This window comes from Cygnus olor, chromosome 1, assembly GCF_009769625.2.
Source record: "Cygnus olor isolate bCygOlo1 chromosome 1, bCygOlo1.pri.v2, whole genome shotgun sequence".
In the NCBI taxonomy this organism is placed as follows: Eukaryota; Metazoa; Chordata; class Aves; order Anseriformes; family Anatidae; genus Cygnus; species Cygnus olor.
This window is the reverse complement of record NC_049169.1, coordinates 95,105,603-95,124,040: the sequence shown is the minus strand read 5'-3', so window position 1 is coordinate 95,124,040 and position 18,438 is coordinate 95,105,603. Positions and strand designations below refer to the sequence as shown.

The 18,438-nt window shown below is 55.6% G+C and overlaps 1 protein-coding gene across 8 annotated transcripts in view; it reads right to left on the bottom strand.

Moving 5' to 3' along the window:
• The window catches only part of BOC (BOC cell adhesion associated, oncogene regulated), a 47,341-nt gene that overhangs the window by 14,165 nt on the left and 14,738 nt on the right, over positions 1-18,438 (bottom strand). For 5 of the 8 annotated variants that reach the window (XM_040570509.1, XM_040570520.1, XM_040570481.1 and 2 more), the window contains 2 exons: positions 6,071-6,244; positions 5,463-5,741 (listed from right to left, as the gene is read on the bottom strand). In XM_040570509.1, coding sequence (XP_040426443.1) covers positions 5,463-5,741; positions 6,071-6,155 — 364 coding nt within the window. In that variant the 5' untranslated portion in view covers positions 6,156-6,244. Of the gene's footprint in view, positions 1-5,462; positions 5,742-6,070; positions 6,245-10,248; positions 10,280-11,729; positions 11,735-15,595; positions 15,738-18,438 lie in introns of those variants that run through there. The other 3 variants (XM_040570491.1, XM_040570499.1, XM_040570475.1) reach the window with 3 other exon arrangements.

The window sequence follows — 18,438 nt, the reverse complement described above, 5'->3', positions numbered from 1 at the left end:
CTGAGAGGCTGGGTGCGAAAAATCCCAGCCTCAAAGAAGAGCCAGCTTACTGCAGCACCGAGGGGCAGCCAAAACTGGTCCTTCTACTGTCTGCTATTTCCAACACAGCTGCTGGCCTGCTACTGAGAAGCAAATGCTTTAATCACAGTTCAGGGTGCTTCAAGGGTGTGCAGAATGACACCAAAATGACACCCAAGTGAACTTCACGTCACAAAGCTTCCCATGGGCACCAGGCTCTCAACTATCTGCTTTCTTCCCAGAATTATACAAGCATCAAAACGCAGGCGAGAGCGAGGGACAAAATCAGGGAGGCAACAAGATTTGGAAGGGAAAGACCCTGAAACCACTTATTTCAAGCAGCAAACTGGAGGTCCCTGCTCCAGAAGGCAAGTGTGCACTGGGACAGGAGCTGTTCCCAGCGAGCAGCTCTCACACCCAGAGCTGCCCTGCGCTCTTCCAGCACTCCAGCAGCCAGCCTCTCTGCTCAGGGCACTATACAAAAGAAATATGGAAACACAGAGAGAGAAAGTGCAAATAGTGGGCACCTGCCCCTGCCAGGGCAGGCAGCAGGTCGCCTGGCTGCCCAGCGGCGAGCACGTGTCCCCGAGCAGCACGCTGCTACATCAGGACGAGGGCACCCGCCCTGCGCTCGGCCGTCCCCTCCGAACCCATCCATGTGCCCGTGGGCAGTTTGGAGAGCTGGGGGGCACGAGGGCTCGTGGAGGGCGGGCTCCACGCAGCCTTCCCTTGGCAGCCGAGCCGGCAAAAAATGTGTTTTTGTTCTCTGGGAAACATAGCAGCGCTCCAAGAGCAAGAGACAACGCTGGCTCCGAGCTTCTCCCACCCACAGTCATGGAAAAGTGACATGAAATTTCTCAAGCAGACTTTCTGATTAAAGCAAGATCCTTTATGGGGTTTAAATAAAAACCAGCCCTCTTGGCAGGGCGGCGAGAAAGCCTCCCCGAAGGCGGCGCGGAGGGGCTGCCGGGCGGCTGCTGGGGGAGCGAGTGTTCCCGTGCCCGGGTCCGAGGGGAGGGGAGGGGGCCGAGCAGAGGAGGGGAGGTTTTGCAATGTCATAAAAATGATTTGCAGCGAACATGCTTCATACTTCTGGAATTTCTTGGCACCGTTCAATTACAAAAAATAATAATAATAATAAAAAGAAGGAATAAGGGCGAACTTCAGAAATGCCATTAATCCTTTAAGAGAGGCCGAGGAGGGGAGCCATGTTTCCACTGGGTATTAAAGCCAGATGAAGGTTAACTCTTCACTTGTGAAAAGCTGGCGGCGCCCCGCGCTCCTCAAGCAACGAAAGTTCCTGCTGGGGAGGGGAAGGGTGCCGGGCATTTTCTCCTCTTCACTTTTTGTACTCGATCAAGGAATAAAATAGCGAGAGCCGCAAAAATGGAAGGAGGTAGAGAAGAGGCGAGAGCCCAGCGTCCGCCTGCCCACATCACACATACTTCTCCGATCGCCAAAATATAAACGAGCATCGGGGAAGTTAATGTGCGCCTTGGTGGTCTGGATTCATCACGGCCAAATTAAGACTTCGGAGCCAAGGCATAGGCTCCAGCACCGCTGGCAGGGAGCTGCACACGCACACACACACACACACACGTGCATGCACGCACGGACTCTGCGCAGCCCCGCAGCCCCACCGGGGAGCACCGTCCCCGTGGGGGGGACCCTCGGGATGGCAGACGCGGGGGGTCCCTCGCACGCAGCCCCCCAGCAGCTTGGCCCAGCTGCGGGGTGCCCCGCTGAGGGGGCTGGGACCCACCGCTCCTCCTGAGTCCCCCCGCGGAGGGGGAGAGGATGGAGGAAAGGGGCCGCGGGGTGAGAGCGGTGGGGGAGAGGGGGGAAGTCATCAGGTGGGCAGCAGGACGAGCCGTTTTCCAACATGCAAGCAACAAAAGCTCCCTGCCAAGCTACTCCCCTAAATTCCTGCTCCCCCACAGCGAACAAGGCTGCGTTATTTGCCAGCGGGCTCTGCCCTGGCTCCCCGCCGCTTCCCCATGTGCGCCACAGCACGGCAAAACGGAGGGGACACGCAGCTTCCTCCTGGGGGCTTCAGAGGAGCCCCCTGGGATGCGGGGGACCCCGGTGAGGGTCAGGGGACGCAGCACGTGCGCCCCTTCGCACCCCGGTCAAAATCCGCGCCGCAGCTGGGAGAAACCGCTTCCCCCTTCTCCTGGCTGCGAAGCCCGGGATAACAGGGCTTACAATTATTATTATTTTTATGTCTGTGAGTATAAAGGAGCGCAACCAGAGGCCGTTGCTCGTGTCCATCTGCGCCCCGCTCGGAGGCGCGAGGAGGGTCAGCCCCGCAGCTGCCTGCGCCGCTGTCGTCGGGGAGCGAAACCAGCTGCAGCCCGGGGCCGGGGGCCAAGCAGCGAGACGGGCGAGACAGAGCGGATTAAATGAATGGGAGGCCATAAATAACGCGGGAGAAGGAGTCGGAGTAAATAAAAAGCAGGCCCTCAAGGTGAAAGTCCTCCCCGCGGCCCTCGTGGGCACACCCAGGCTGCCCTACAGCCTCCGGCTCCCTCGTGCACCCCCAGGTGCATCCCCAAGCCCTGCTCCCCCTGGCCTCCGCATCGCCCCGGGCCGTCCCGCAGCCCTCCTGCCAGCTCTCCGCAGCTCAAGCAGCACCACCTGTGTTTTCCTTCTCTCCCCTCCTCACGCCACCTCTGCCCCCGGGGCCAGAGCCCCCCCGTGCCGTGCCGGCTCAGCAAATGCTCTTCCAACCTGCAGCCGGCCCCCCTGCCTCGGGGGAGCCGTCAGCGGAGAGGCCCAGGCGGAGGGAAAGGAGCGGGGCCGGCTTCAGGACGCAGCTGCAAATTCCTCGGGGACCCCCAGCCTGACCCGGCGCAGGGTCGCTGCCCACGAGCACCACGGCTCGGCTCTCCCCACGTGCTGCTGGGGGGCAGCGAGCCTCCCCCATCCCGCGGCATCCCCAGGACACACGGACACCGCTCTCATCCCCACCCGCAGGGTCGTGGCACGGGGATACACCAGAGCAGGTGGCTCCCCCTTTGCCTCACCCCTGATTTCATTTTTTGGGGGTTTAAATGACACGTCTATCCATCCCGGGCTTGCTGTTGTGCTGAATGCACGGATTTTTTTTCCACGCACGCAGCCAAATGCTGGGGCTTGCACGGCTTTCACCACCTCTGGCTGCCTGCACTTCAGCACCTCTGCTCCAGCCAAGCACTTCGGCATGTTTTTCCCTCTGAGTTACCACCCCACGAGCTCTCAACTTCGGAAGTCTTTTGCCACGGCAGCACCAGCCCACACCACCGTGCTCATGCCCCTGGCGGATTTGCGTGGCCCCCCAGTGTCCGCTGCAGCCGTACCTTTTTGTGTAGCACCAGGGCTGTTTGCCACCTGGAAGCTGGCAGAGAAAACACCTTTCTCTTCCTTGCTGCTCTCAGCCCTGCAAAGGGTTCAGGATACCTCTGCCCCACACATTCAGGCTGCGCCGGCCTCCAGCCCACTGCACGATGCCCCAAGTGCTGCTCCTCTTGCTGCTTTAAGAAATCCTCCCCTTCCTGCGCACCCCTGGGCTGTCCAACAACCATTTTCTCCCTGCCAGAGGAACTAAATGCTGGCTTCAACCAGCCCTCTGAGCCAGGGGGAGCAGGGACGGGCTGGGGAGCGCCAGCCGGCATCGCCGTGCCACAGACGGGGAGGGAGGCACCAGTGCCAAGGCTGCAGCACGCCGTCTATCCGCCTGCTTGCTGACCATCAGCGAAGCCGAGGAGGCGCCGAGGGACTGGGCACGCAGCACCTGGGGCCCTCGAGGGGGTTTCCTCCAAGGGAGGAGGAGAGAAAGAGCCAAAAAGTTGGCCAGATTTTACCTACGCCCCTCGAAAGCTAGCAAGACACTTTTTCCAACGACTCCTGACCCACTTCCAAAATCAACCTAAATCATAATCTGGAAAATACTTCTTTCTGCCTCCTGCTTTTTTTCATTCACGTTCCAGCTTCTCTCTTCCACCTCCAAAAGTAATTTTAGGATGGGGCCAAGACTTTCAGAGGGTTTTCTCCCAGCCCAGCCGGTGCCCTGGAGAAGCCCACGGTGCCAATGGCAATGCCAGCCTGCCAGGGGCTTTCCTCTCCCCCCACTTGGTCCCCAGCTCGGAGCAAGGCGCTGTAGATAAGGCCTGGAGCAGGAGTGACAGCTCGTGGTGCATCTGGTGAGCTTCCCATCTCAGTCCCACCACAAATCGGTGCCCCCCTTATCTGAGACCACTGCAAAGCTGATGTTGAGAGCGGCCTCCAGCTCCCTGATGTGAGCCTGGCTGTTTGAACCCCTCCAGAAGGTTTCTCTCCTACACCTTCAGCCCCACGTCTTTCCAGGGCTGCCCCTTCTCTCTTCACTCACAGGTTTCCAAGCCCTCCCCATCCGAGGCTGCCTCACAACCTCGGGGTGGCTTAGGGCCAGCTCGGAGCCATTCAGTGCACCACTCATCCCGTGCTCCCCAGGCCAGGCTCACGTCAGCAACACGTCACGCTCCACGGACTACTTGGTCGCGGTCTTGATCTGTCCTGAGGGGCGCGCTGGGACCTTCTGGTGCTGTAGGACCTGTCTCCTGCCCACCACTGACGCCAGACCCAGGAAGACCCTCAAACTGCCGTGCTTCGTCATAGAAGACGGAGCTGGTGGTGGTGGTGGGCTGGGGCGAGGGGGAAAAGGAGAAAAGGAGATCAGCCTGAGAATGAAACGACCAGGCTGAGGAGCTGCGCACACCCTGCTCTCCTAAATGCAAACCATGTCCTTGGTAACCCCATCCACCTCTCCCCTCCTCTCCTTCCCTCTATCAGGCCACCAGCGCACACAGCCCCCTTTCTGCTCTGGAATGCGTTCTCCGAAACTTAATCTCGGCGCGGAGCTCAGGCCAAATCCCCCGACGGGTTCGGCCCCGTGACAACCCCCTCCCGCCCCGCTTTGGAGCGCGGCAACTCTCCCTCACCTCCTCCTCCCACCCAGCCTGGCCTAAACATTTCACTTCTGATTAATGTATCAGTGACAAGCCAATAGCTCTTGGCTTTAAAGCAAAACCAGCCCCCACTCCGCACAAACATCTTCACTTCTGCGCTTTCTTAAGGCTTAGCCCCACGCTCCCCCTTGCTGTGAAGACGAAGCCCTCTCTGTGCCTGGGGAGGGGGCCCGGAGGCAGTGCTGGCACTGCCGGGGATGGAGGTCTCCTCAGCACGACCTGCTGTGCTAAATGCTGCACGGGTCTCGCAGAGGATCAGACTCCTCTGCCCATGCAAGGGTGCCACGCAGAGCCTCCCCAGGAGCAGCGGTGAGGACCACGACTACAAGAACGTCCTGAAAAGTCAAAGGAGCCCTCCCTTCCTGCCAGGGCGAACAAGAGAGCTTAGAAGAACCTCTCGAGATGGGTGAGCAGAGGCTTGAGCAGTGCAGGGGATGGCAGAAGACCGAAGTTACTCACTAGCTAGCGTGACCACCGCGGGGACACTGGCGATGACTCCCTCGGGCACACGAGCAATGCACTGGTAGCGCCCCACGGTGTGGTTGTTGAGGGCTGCGACGACGAGTTTCCCTCGCTCGACGTGGATACCCAGCGCCTCGTCCGACCCAGCCAGCTCCTTCCCGTTGAGTCTCCAGGTGAGGTTCACTCCAGGGGGGTCCACCACACACCCCAGGCTGACCGGGCCCCCGAATTTTTGGACAATGGAGGCAGGCTGCACGGTGACCTGCAGAGATTCACCTGCACGGAGAGAAAGAAACAGCAGGAGGAAAGCCCCGTGAGTCTCAGCAAAAGAAGGCACAGAGGGAAAACCTGCAGTGCTGCTGCATTTTGCATTCCCCATCGCTTCTATATGTGCCTCACCCTCCCCTCAGCTCCTCATCCTCCCCCACTAGTACTTGGAGACACACACCAGCCTCATTTCTTCTTGGCAGGGATGTCCAGCCCCACCTGTCACCCCTTCTCCCTTTGAGGAGCATTTGGAGCCAGAAGGAAGTGGGATCCCAGGAGCTCAGCTCGCCTCGAGACAAAACATAAACAAAACAGAATATAGAAGGGCAGAAACTCACTCAGTTGGGCAAAGCAGCTAGCGGCTGCGAGGAGGAGGCAGGGGACGGGGGACATGGGTCTCTTCTTCCCACGTGTCATTGCCATCCCATGCGGTGTCTCCTGGGGCAGAGGCGCCCAGGGAAGGGTCCCATAAGCTGCTTCAAGGGATGTGGTGGAGGTGCGGCAGTGGCTTCCTGCAGGAGACAAAAAAAGATGATGTTATAAAACCCTCAGACTTCTCTCTGTTTTCCAGCCCTGCCTAGCTCCTCTATCAACACCCATAAACTTTCAGGGTTTCACCAAAGCCTGAGCAGGCTGCAGACACTGGCACAAGGTGAACCACACTTACTTGGCACCTTTATTCTAAACTAAGAGAACCAACGTATGGGAAGATTTCAGATAAACTACTCAGCCTGAAGCACAGCCTATTTAGAGTTAACTACCTGTCTGGACAAACCACCAGGTTTGTATTTGAAGGCATCAACAATCTTCAAAAAATGTGAAGCCCAAGGCCACCCATCACAGCTCAGGTTGCTGTGAAGAGCTGCACGTCACAGCAGCTGCTTAGGAGGGACCGTGAGGAATGAACACCAAAGCAGACAAAGCTGGCAAGGGGGAACCAAAGATCTACATGGCTCAAGCAATGACCAGTTTGAGCATGTCCTTTCCATACCCATCTCGGTCAAAAAGAAGGGGCAAATCCCTTCAAGCATAACCTCCAAAAGAGAGGCTCCTGTTGTGCAGGCTAACACAGACACCCCGTGAGATGCTCGGTAAGGCGAGGAGCCACAGCACGCAGGGAGATCTCCCCAAGCCATGATTTCATGGTGATTCAAAGGAAGCAATGCCAAGCAAACTGATCTGCAGCTGAAGCCTTGCGAATGCCACGAAGAGCACCTCAGTGCCGTACTTTGCAGCCTGATGCGAGCTCACCCTGCCTGCCTTCCCAGCAGGCTCGATGTGAGCCAGCTCTTTCCCGGGAGTCGGGCAGCCACAGTTGGCGTGGCCGCGAGCCCAAGATAACAAGCTCTGCCGAGAGGCAGGGCGAATTAGGTCACGCTTGGTGTGTCCCTGCGTGGCATCCAGGAGCACAGACTGAGCCCGGTGGTCGGGTATCAGGCTGCTGCAGACCCTGAAGGCTCCCAAAAAGATCAGCTGAAGTCACGCTGCTGCAGCCCGCAGCTCCGTTACAAGTGGAAATCCTCTGTGGGTAACCACCAGCGCCAAAGCGATAACACAGCAACTTCCCTCCCACGTGCCTCATCCTTCCCAGCACCGCTATCCTCCCCCAAGGAGGGAAGAGCCTCAATTATTTGGCTTTGAGGCGTTTTGCCTGCTAACCAGCACAAACTGTGGCTGGAGATCCTTCAGCTATTGGCTTGGAGAGCATCTGAGTTACTCAAGTTCATTTCTCCACCTAAGGGAGCTACCAAAGCATCCTTCCTTGTGCCACAGCCACCACTGACCACGTTAGTAGAAGTGCCCGAGGTCCTTCTCTAGCAGAGCAGTACCTCCGTTGACACCACCGATGCGCCACCTTAACCTAGAAAAGACTCTGCGTTGGTTTAGGCTTCAAAATTGGGTTTCTACCTCACACCAGGAGGTACACCGGGGACGGACAGTCTTCCACCAAAGAAGAAGAATCATTTTGGGGTAGAACTCGAGCCTTGCTCCTCAGTGCTGGAAGCCTACAGAGCAAAGCTGACTCATTCGCCCTCTCTGGATGGGTTTGGCAGCAGGATGGAAAAATGTTGGACGGAAAAGGGTTGGACTCCTCGGAGTCCATGCTGGGGGAGGGGGACGGCGAAGAGGTTCCCAACCAGACCTCCCTGCAGCAACGCGCCGCGCAGAGCCTCTGGCCAGAAGGGCAGAGCCAAGGGCGCAAACATGCGACGGACCCTTCGCAAGCGAGGACCACCCAGGCACATGGAGGCAAGGACCGAACTGGCTGTCCCCAGGTCTGTGAAGAGAAGAAGGGCAATAGGTGGGGGGTGGGAGGGAAAGGGGCGAGGACAAAGTTTGGCCAAGGCACTAGGCGGATTAACCAGCACCGAGCGGAGAGCGAGGAGAGAAGGTGTGCTGCAACAAGTGTATGGTACCTCCCCAAACCTCCAGGCAGAATATGAGCTCTAAAAAGGGACATGTGGCCATTTCTTTCACAGCTGAGCAAAGTACAAAAAGTAAATGGCCGGCATAAAAATAATGAGGAAAATGAATGAAAACATCAATTCCAGAAGGACTATTAGGATCCGGGGCCAGATTTCGAAATTCTCAGCTTCCACAATTGAAGCCAGATTTTCAAAAGCATTCAGTTCTTGACATGCTGAGCTCTCCTGAATAGGCGACCAACTTATTTCGACGCCTAAATGGGAGCTGACCTCTTTTGAAAGCGCTGCCCTTAAGCAGCCTACAGTGGTGCAGAGCGAGGAACTTTATTAATCGGGCGGCTTTCGATCCGCCCGGCTTCCTGAAGGAGCGGAGGTGGCCCCGGGCTGCGGTCCCCGAGCAACATCCCCGGCTGCTGGCACTTCTGCAGCTACCATCACCTCCAGCCTCTGCTGGAGGAAAAGAAGGAGTTAAAGGGAAAAGCTCCAAAGGGGGGCTGGCGGGGGGGAGTTATTTACTTATTTATTTTTAATTCTTTCCTGTCAGGTTAAAATAACAATTTCCTGCCAGGGGAGCGAAGGCTCGAAGTCCCTTTCAGACAGCCCAGTAAATCAAAGGAGGGGCCATTAGGAGAACAAAATTAACGAGGGCTTTGTCAGATGAGGGGGACGGCAGGGGGTGTAAAACCTGTCGGCTCCGCTTCCCGCCCCACCCTGAAGCCCCCTGCCCCACACCGAAGCCCCCCTTGCTGAGGAAGAGGAGTGGGATGGGGATGGCAAGAAGAGGCCATGAGAGGGAAGGGAGGCGTGTGTGGAGAAGGGGTGGCGAGGCTGGAAGGGGAAAAGGGGCCTGAATTAAAGGCGGGTGGCGAGAGAGGTGTTGGGTGATTAGAAGCTGAAGGTTTTACTGAGGAAATGCTGCCCACAGTCCCGAGCCCCCTCCTGCTTAACGAGGGCCGGCCGAGCAGCCCTCATTACAGCCACGCCGCCTGTGATTTACAAGGGTCCCAAATAGAAACCAGCCCCTGCCCCGTCCCCAGCAGAGTGGGCAGACGGGCAAAAGGCCAAAACCTGAGGGTGGTGGGGACAGGGACACAGCCTGCCTGCAGGTAGGGAGGGATGGGGTGAATGGGAAGGGCCTGAGGCCAGGTAAAGGCTGCATGAACCAGCAGGTTGGGCAGGGGCACTCCCAGATCTCTGCTTTGGGATCCAAGCTCTTCACAAGAAGCATCTTTTGCAGCATGCTGATGTTGCCTGTAATCATTAGTTTCTAATACAAGAGAGGTTTGGGTGTTTTTTTGTTGTTGCTGTTTCACAGAGCTTAAAGCACTGAAAAGGAAGGTGAAGAAGGAAGAAGAGCCACAGTACCCATTCAGGGTACTTCACAGTTGAGGGAACCTGAGGGCTAGCTGAGAAGCCAACCTGGTGCAAGGTCACACCATGAAGCAACGGCAGGGCTGGAAACCAAAAGCTCTCTGCCTGGGGGGTCCATCCCAGCAGGCAAGTGGTTCTTGGACCCCAAATTGCTGCTGTCCCCTCTGAAAAGTGCCACCACACAAGCATGTAATCCTCCAGCTGAAAGGCACGGTCGAGGTGAGACACCCGAGCAGGTCAGCAGGTAGCTCTGCTAACACAGCCTTTGATCCACTGGTGTGAGGAGTTCCTCTCTGCCTTTTTGGAGAGGTCAGGCAAAAAAAAAGGGGGCCCTCTCACTGGCCAAAGAGAGAAATTGTGGGATAACTTTGTGCTCACAGCTAGGAAAAAGAAAACAGCCAGAGCCAAACCCAGCATGGCACCACCACCCTGCAAACCAGCAAGTTTGCCTGCTAACTGCAGATCACGCCTGGGCACCAGCTGGCCCTAAAAAACCACCACAGATTTCCCCCAGGCCGATCCCGAGCAATTCGGTGGCAATAGGCACCTGCCTAAAAGAAACAAAATAAACTCTCAAGTAAAACAGCTCCTACTTGTTGAGCAGAGCCGCTCACGTACACCAAACCAGCAACAAACCAAACAAAACGCACTCTGATCTTTGTGACTTTTTGCTTAAATCTCCCTCAGGAAGAAGCCCCAAAGGCAACTCCTTTCCACACCTGCCCCTGGTGGCATCGTGCAGCCTGGAACGGGCAGCAGGGCGCGAAGCCTTCTCGATTTCTTTCTGCTCGTGTCCCCAAAAATCCAGGCCAGCGTCACCGCCTAGCGGGCACGGGTACTGGTGAGGCCTGTAGGTCCCAGGTCGGCCGGACAGACGGACACCCTGGGACAGGGGAGGCAAGGATGCCCTCCCTAGGCCATCCCTGAGCCCCAAAAACAGCTCGGGCTCTTGAAAAGACGAAACTCTGGCAGCAAGCAAGCCAAGCCAAGGCGCGCTCCCCCCATGCCCTCGGCACTTAATTTCCCTCGCCTCCCCCCGGCCCCCCCGCTCCGTCCTGAGTAAATTCAATTTGACAACCCTGCTAATTGGATAAACGCTGCTCCCTGCGCTCCTTTAAGGCCGCCCGCTTTTCTCTGCTCGTTTTCGGAGGGCGATTGTGGCTGTTCTTTAACACGAATTCCATCTGCTTTATTTCTCCTCTGCCCATTCACGGCCCCTCCTGCATATGTATGAGGGGCTGCGCCCCCCCCCCCCGGCCCCCTCCCCCGGCCCCCCCACCCCTCTCCCTGCCCTCTCCCATTGCCCGGGACAATAACCCCCCAAATGCCCCCTTCTCCCACCCCGGCCCCTTTTTTCGCTTTAGATAAACACAGGCAGTGTCAAGTGTGAGGAGGAGGGGGGGGGGAATGGGGTTCAACTGCCAGTCAAGCCCCGGGCCCTCAATGAAGCCCGGAGGCCCATCCTAATCTGCTGCATGCTTGCCATATGGGAGCTGTGTTGCCCTGGGAAACACTAACAGGCAGAACGGAGCTTAATAGAGTCCATATTCATTGTAATGCAGTGAAATGGCTCGAGGGACTATTGCCCCTTGGGTCTGTTTTCATTCTTCTGCTCCCCCTCTTTCTTTCTCTCCCCCTCTCCCTTTTCCTCCCCTCCCCACCCCACACCCCCTTTTCCTTTCTTCCTTTCAAAAGGCCCCGTCCCTGGAGAGCTCTAATCTGGAGAGGCTGGGGGCTCCCAGAAGGGACGGCCCGGGAAGGGGACAGGGGGGCGAGGAGGGGGACGCAGGGGCTGCCCGGCCGGGCTCTCCCAGCGCCCCGCTCGGGGGGCTCGGGTGCGTGCCGGAGACCCTCTCCTCCCCGCGGGCCCCCGTCCCCGCCGGCGAAGCGCGGCACAAAAAGAAGGGCGCAGATGGAGCGTGCGGCGCGGGCTCTTCAGAGACAAAGTGCACCCAGGAAACAGATGTTGTTGCTGCAACAAGCCCGGCGGCTCGCTGGCTCCTTCTCCAACCCGCGGCGGGGGGAATGCGTGCCCCAGAGCGCTCGCTGGGGCTGCCCCTAGGGCTGGCACAGGGCGCGCCCCCGGCCGAAACCCTTAACCCCACTTTGGGGTTGAGGCTTGGTCCTGCTTTGGTTCCAACCTGGAAGAGCTACCATGGCATTAACCCAGCTCCTGGCGCAGCAAGGAAGGCCGGCTGACCTGGGGCTCCGCAGCAGGACAGCGTTGCACCTCTGCAATGAGAAACGCTGTGGAGAATGGAGCAGGAGCGGGGTCACCCACTGACCCAGGTGTGATGTGAAAACCGCCGTCCGTCTTGGAAGCCTGGGAATTTACTGTGCTGCATACTTGCTTGTCAACCCTGGCATCCTAGCCTTATGAAAATGACACTCATTTTATCATTCACATCGCAATTAAAGCCAGAGACCACTGTCAATGCAGGCACAGCTGCAGACAGATGCTGCACAGAGCAGAGCAAAAACCATCCCACGCCCTAGAGACTTCAAACCACAGGCTAGGAGCATTACTCGCCTTAGGATGTTTGATGCAAGGGATAACAAAAATGTATCCATCCATGCCTTTTCCTGTTTGGAGAGGCTGGGCGAAGCAAGAGGCACTTGCCTCTGCTTTGGCGTGCCCTAAGAGGCAGCGTGAGAGGCAGGCCGGCGTTTCACAACTCTGCAGAGATGCTGGTAGCACCGCACAGGACTCCCGACACATCAGGAAGACTTCAGGGCTGCAAATCACCCCCAGGGGCCATTCCAACCAGCCCCAGCCACTTGGTACCAACCTCGAGGTGGGAAGGATGCACAACCTGCCTGCCACGGGGCCAAATTTCCCCTGGGCACAAGTGGGGCATCAGGTCGCTGTCATCCCCCCCCTCCGCCAAGAGCCGCGGTGAGCAGAGCACCGGGAGGGCCGGGCAGCTCCCGCCGGGAGCCGTCATCGCGCCGACACAGATGTGCCTGTGGCTAGTTTACACAAGTCAGGGCACCGCTTTTGTTTTTCCTGTCTCATCCTCTCCAAACAAAAAAACAAAACTCGAAGTCTGAGGTTGAGGCTTTAATTGCCTCTTGGGTTAGGGAGAGGTCAGCAAGGAGACAGGCCCGGCAAGAAGCAGGGAAAATAACACGGGGGAAAAGCCCTGTGAGATACCAAAGGAAAGTAAGGAACAGACGTGGCAGAAAGCTCAAATCAGGAAAATTAAACAGCAATGAGGAAGTCAAGGGCGATGCCATGGCACACCTACACTTTGCTTAATCGCGGGACCTTCATCGCAGCGGGCAAACCGCTCTTCCTGAGAGCAGCCGTCTTCTTTACATGCTTAAGCATGAACCCACCTCCAAGCTCCTTTTTTTTTTTTAAATAAAAATTCTTTGTCTAAGAACAATAGAAAAATCTTCACCGTATCAAATTAGGAACAATAATAGAGTGAAAAAACAAACAACCAAGCCCCCCCCCCAAACCAGAAAAGCCTACAGAAACTGCCAGCAACAAACTGTTAAGCTTTCCTTGGGGGAAGTTGCAATGGGGAAAGTTTCCTGATGGGGCAGAGAGAAGCCTTGGCTACTTTCCTAGCTCTTGAGCTTTTGTCCAGGGTGTATTTAGCAGCAAGGGCACCTACAACAGTTGCAGCGTTAACAGTCAAAAAAACTGACCAAGCCTATATGAAATACAAGTCAGAAATACCTGCTAAAACAACGCACTGAGATGGTCATAGCAGAGGACTTGATCCCGCTGCCTCCGAAATCAGCGTGATCTTTGCCATGACTTCAATGGGAGCAGGCCCAGAAATTGCATTAACAAGTGCAAGGCTAGTTTAACACAGTTGACATAAAAATCCAGAAGAGCATACAAAAGAGACAGGACAAAGTGCTCGCCAGTAACGTCAATACAAAGTTTAATCCCCAGATGGCTGGCTTTAGAGGCATCCCCATCACCACCATAAAGAAAAACTGCCTTCTCGTTTGCACTCCTTTCAGCAATGACTTGTTGCTGGGATGCAAAAGAGCACAAGTCCATTTTTCTTGGCCTTTGAAGATTGTATTTAAGAGGGGTTTTACCTTCTTTTTTTTTTTTAGAGTTTGGGAATAAATGGGAGTTTTTACTCTCTATTGCTGTCACTCAATAGTCATTTTGGTTATGGGAGCAGGTCAAAAGCCTCTAGGACTCTCTGCTGGGACAAATTTCCCCTGGAAAACATGTTACTGCTCCAAAAAACACAAGAGGAAGCTTGAGGGCACCAAAATGAAGGGACAGAGATGAGCACCCACAGAAAACACCCCGGCTGGTGCCAAGCACCTAGGTGGGGCACGGGGTCAGCCCTGGGCTCAGCACACAGCTGTCACACTGCCCCACATCCCGATGCTTTTTTTGTTGTTTAAGGTAATTTCTGCACACCCTTTTGCCCCATTTATCATCCCAGCAATAAACACTTCTCCAAACACTGCCATGCTCAATGCAGCCCCACCACCAGCGCTTGCTGGGCAGCAGCACCCACGTGCCAGCTGCCAGTGCTGTGGCACGGTGTCGGTCCCTCGCCAGCTCCCTGCTCTTCATCCTTGTCTTTTCACGCTCACGTCCGCGCCGAGAGGGCCGGCACGTCCGCGGAGCCGGAGGCACCTCCCCGGCCCCTTCACACAATGAGCACCAGCAGCAATTCCAGCTGCAAAGTTTGCTTTCCTTGACACACAGTTTACTTTCTCCATTCCCCCGCATCCCGCCCCTACCACTTACCCCTCACTCCAAAAAGGCGCTCTCAAACAGGCTTAAGCTTTAAACAAATAAGGGTTTGGAAAGCAGCAGCCTGCTCCTGTTTCCCTCCCCACCGCCCCTGCTCTCCCCCCGCCTCCACCTTGGAGCAAGGGCGCAAGCGGCGCTGGCAAGCGCCGCGCAGGCACAGAAAACAAACACGTGGAGCCGAGCCAGCTGTGAAGTTGGATTTGGCGCACGCTGTTTGCGGGAGGAATAAAAGCACATGGGAGAAGGGGGAAGAGGAGAAAAGGGCAGAGCGGAGGGAGCTGGGGGTGCCCCAACACCAAGGGAGGAGTGCGATGCATTAAAAAACACTGGCATGCACGTGAGGGTCTGGACGTAAGGGTGCTGCTCTTGTGCTCTGCGTGGATGCAGCTCTCTTTTACAACATTTCCTGAGCTATTCAGCATCGTGCTTGTCCACCCCTTCCCTAGCGTGTTTTTGCACATGCTTGCCTCCCTTCCATGTATGTTCTTGATGCTGCACGTGAAAAACAAATATGCTTTTACCCCCTGGGGCTCACTCAGCCTGAGGGTTTCCTATCCCCCACGCTCACGGTGCTGCAGGGGGTCAGCTCCGCAGTGCAGGGATCACCGACCCAACTTCCCCTAAGCCTCAGTGGAGATTACATGCCTTGAGGGCATGCATTCACCCTAATCCTCATCGCCAGCCTTTTTTTTTTCTTCCCCCCCCTCAAGTGTCCCTTTCTGAAAGGACTGCAGACAAAATATTCCTCCTCTTACACCCCATTTCCCAGGGGACGTCTGCTCGAGTATTATTCGGCTCTCACCGGTACGATCTAGCCATGGGAACGGCATTTGCAGGCGTGAGGAACAGACTACCTACAGCCTTACGTCAATGCCGGATCCACACCGGCTTTCCTCCATCTCTCTCCTCTCCCAGTCATCTCCAAATGACACTAAACAGAAGCCCGTGCACATTGCCTGGTTTGGGGTAGAATCCAGCGATTCGACGTGGTTTGCCTGTGGTTTCCATCCAAAACTGTAAACCAGCCCTGGTTATTTTGGCAAGCCCTTGGCTTGGAGGTGGTAAGGAAACCAGCAGTGCCCAGCTGGGCCAGCAGCGGGACAGCCCAGGCTGGCCACTCGGCCCCCTGCAGGCAGATTTCCAGGGGTCTCATTACCGCCCCTGAAGCACAGCAGGATCTTTCCCCTCTCCAGAACTGCCGTAAATGCTTGTCCCTCAGCATCGCTCCAAACCACCAAGCTGACCACAAGATACGGTACTTTGACATCGCCCCTCCTGCGAGCCACGTTATGGACATCTGGCTGCAGCCAAGGAACATAACTTACCCTGGAGAAATCCTGTGATTGCTTTTTTGTTCTCAGATTGGATTTACTGGGGTGCCAAAATGGCTGTGGATCACTGCAAATAAAGCATTGCTTGAAACCACACAGCCCACTCTAATCGCTTTCTTTTAGGGTTCAAATTCTGTAAAACGAAGAGGGATAGCAACTCGGTCACGGAGGTTATGACTCCGCATTTCTGGAATCAGCACTTCATCTTTCGGACAAAACACAGCCCTACCTTGTGCCTCAGCTTCCCGGGCTGCGAAAACAGGAATAGCAAACCCCAGCCGGTGCAAGCAGTACGTGCGTCAGACAGCTTCGGATTCTCAGGTGCTAGACAGGTATGCGGTCTTATTATTTATACTGCTTCCTGGTAGCCCCAGGATTTCTGGATTAGTAAAGTACAGATGTCAGCATCCTAGGGTTACGGCTTCATCAGCTGAACCAAGCAGGGAGGGGCAGGCAGATTACAACAAGGGGAAAGAAAAGAATTTGCACCACACACAAAATATTGCGGTTAAGGGAGACAACATCCAAGAGATTATTGACAACAGAGAACAGGATAATTCAGTGGGCCTTGTCAGACTAAACTTTCCGTAATCACAGACTCCAGGGAAAGTGTTTGTCAAGCAAACACTGCAACATTCAAACAACATTGAGCTACAAACATTCAAACATCCAGCTGCCAAGAACTAAGTAAACAAGGAAGGAGAAGCAGCAGAGTCAACGTGCCACCATTTGCCAGCGCCCCGTGGTCGGCTGTCGCAGCCAACCCGAGGCCATCATGAATCCAGGGGGCTGAGCTACAACAGGAAGACCACCACTACATCAGCTGAACGAGAAGCAACTCATGCCTTCATAATATTGTCACAGAGCCAGGTAGGTGCGGGCAGAGCAGTATGCGTGGGCTCAGTGGATATTTTCCTGCAGTGCCTGCATACACATGCAAACACCAGGGCAAGTGAAATGGAGCCCAGCTCCAGGCTGAGGGGAGATGGACCAGCTGTGGGGGAACACTGTGCTAGGTGCTGCAAGGCTAAGGCCACTCTACGTGCTTTTTATTTAAGTGGCAAAAGCCAACAAGAGGGAGGAAGGGGAACCTTGACTGAGGAGGCAAAGGAATTTTCTTTTAGTCATGCAGTGGAGCACAGGAGGTAAACTTTGCTCGCCTGCTTCCCACTCAAGAGCCTGTCCATCCGCCAGCGCTTCCCATCCATGGTTCACAAGGCTACTGAAAGGGGTATGTGGATGACTTCAGGGGTCCAAGAAAAGGGATGAAAGTTCAGACTTTCTGCACAGGAAATCGTACACGTGAAATTTCCAACTAGGCCTACAGACCTCTGTAACCCATTACATCTAACCGCACACATGCTTCTTCTGTCCACTTGTCTCTATTTTCCTCCACCCCATCCTGACAGGTGAAACCAAATATCACAGATACTCATTTGCTACAGATCAGGCCCCTCTTGGCAGCCTAGAAAGAAGTGTGCAAGACACAAGGCATGTTTCAAGGCCAGTACTGGGCACATTGCTCCTGGTGACCAGTGTGTCCACAGTGGTGCTGCTGTAGCCATGCCTTAGCGCATCTGGGACCATCTGAGCTACGTGCAAGAGACCAAAAATTCACACATTGCTGCCACAGCTGTTGGGGAGAAGAAGCTTATGGTCTCCAGACCAGTTACTGATGCCTTCTTTGGAGATGAAGGTCGTGGTTATGTTCAGGAGGTTCACGGTGGGATTAAGAAAGCTATTTTCCTCCTAGCCGGATGAAAGGGGGTTATGAGAGATTGGAGGGCTAGAGAGATTGCTGGTCCCCATGAAGAAAGACCTTTCAGGTTTAGCAGCCATGAACAGTGACTCTGCCTGGGCGTACACTAAGCGACATTTATGCATTTCATGTCATCAGGGTGTTTATGCCTTTGGTCCAGGTCTCCATACCATCAAACTGCCCAACACTGCAAATCAAGCCCTGGATTTTTTTTAACTGGGAGGTGCATGACCTCCTTTGGAGACCTGACACAAGTGCTGCAAGAAAACCTCGTAATGAAAAGATCTTGCTGCTTTAACTTTCCCTTCCCTGTATTCTCACCCCCAGCTACGGGGCAACAACCCCGGGGCAATTAAATCAGCAGCCCATGCACCATGCAATATTTGTGGCCCAAGGCAGTCGCTAGTACAGCAGAACATGCCTGCATAGGCTTTCCACTCTGCCATGCCCTCTAACACCACAATTTTGCTGCCCAGGAGACTGCTGGAAACAGAGGAAGGGAACCAGCACAGGCCTCCCAGTGGTCCCCAGTGCCACCACAAACTATGTGGGGCTCGCTGCAGCCCCTCTCCCAGCAGTGCCCCCCTGGCAGGGCTCCTCTGGCCCCAGGCGCTGAAGGACAAGGTGTTTCCAAAGCATCTTGCACATCGTGAGGCCTCCTGATGGGAACAGCTGAAGCAGAGTTCAGCAGCATCCCAAATCCCACCAGGTGCTTCTGGCAGGGCAGGAAACAGCACAGCGGTCCCGACTCCCTGTGGGGAGAGTGCTGATTTTGTTTTTTGAACAGCAACCACACCATTTCTGGATCCTCACTGATAAACAAGCACAGATTTCTCATCCACTCTGTTTTCCAGCAGCAAGAACCTCGGGCTGCCATCAGTACTCAGTCACAACAGCAGACTTTGGCTTGGGACTGCTCAGGTCACCTGGGACACACAGCACAACATGGCCACATTTTAGGACTACGACTTTGGAGTTTCCCCACGTGACAGAAGTGGAACGACGAAGGGTTAAAGCTGGTATAACCTCAAAACCACTTTTCGCTTTCCAAAGCAAGAACATCTTTGGCAGGGTCCCC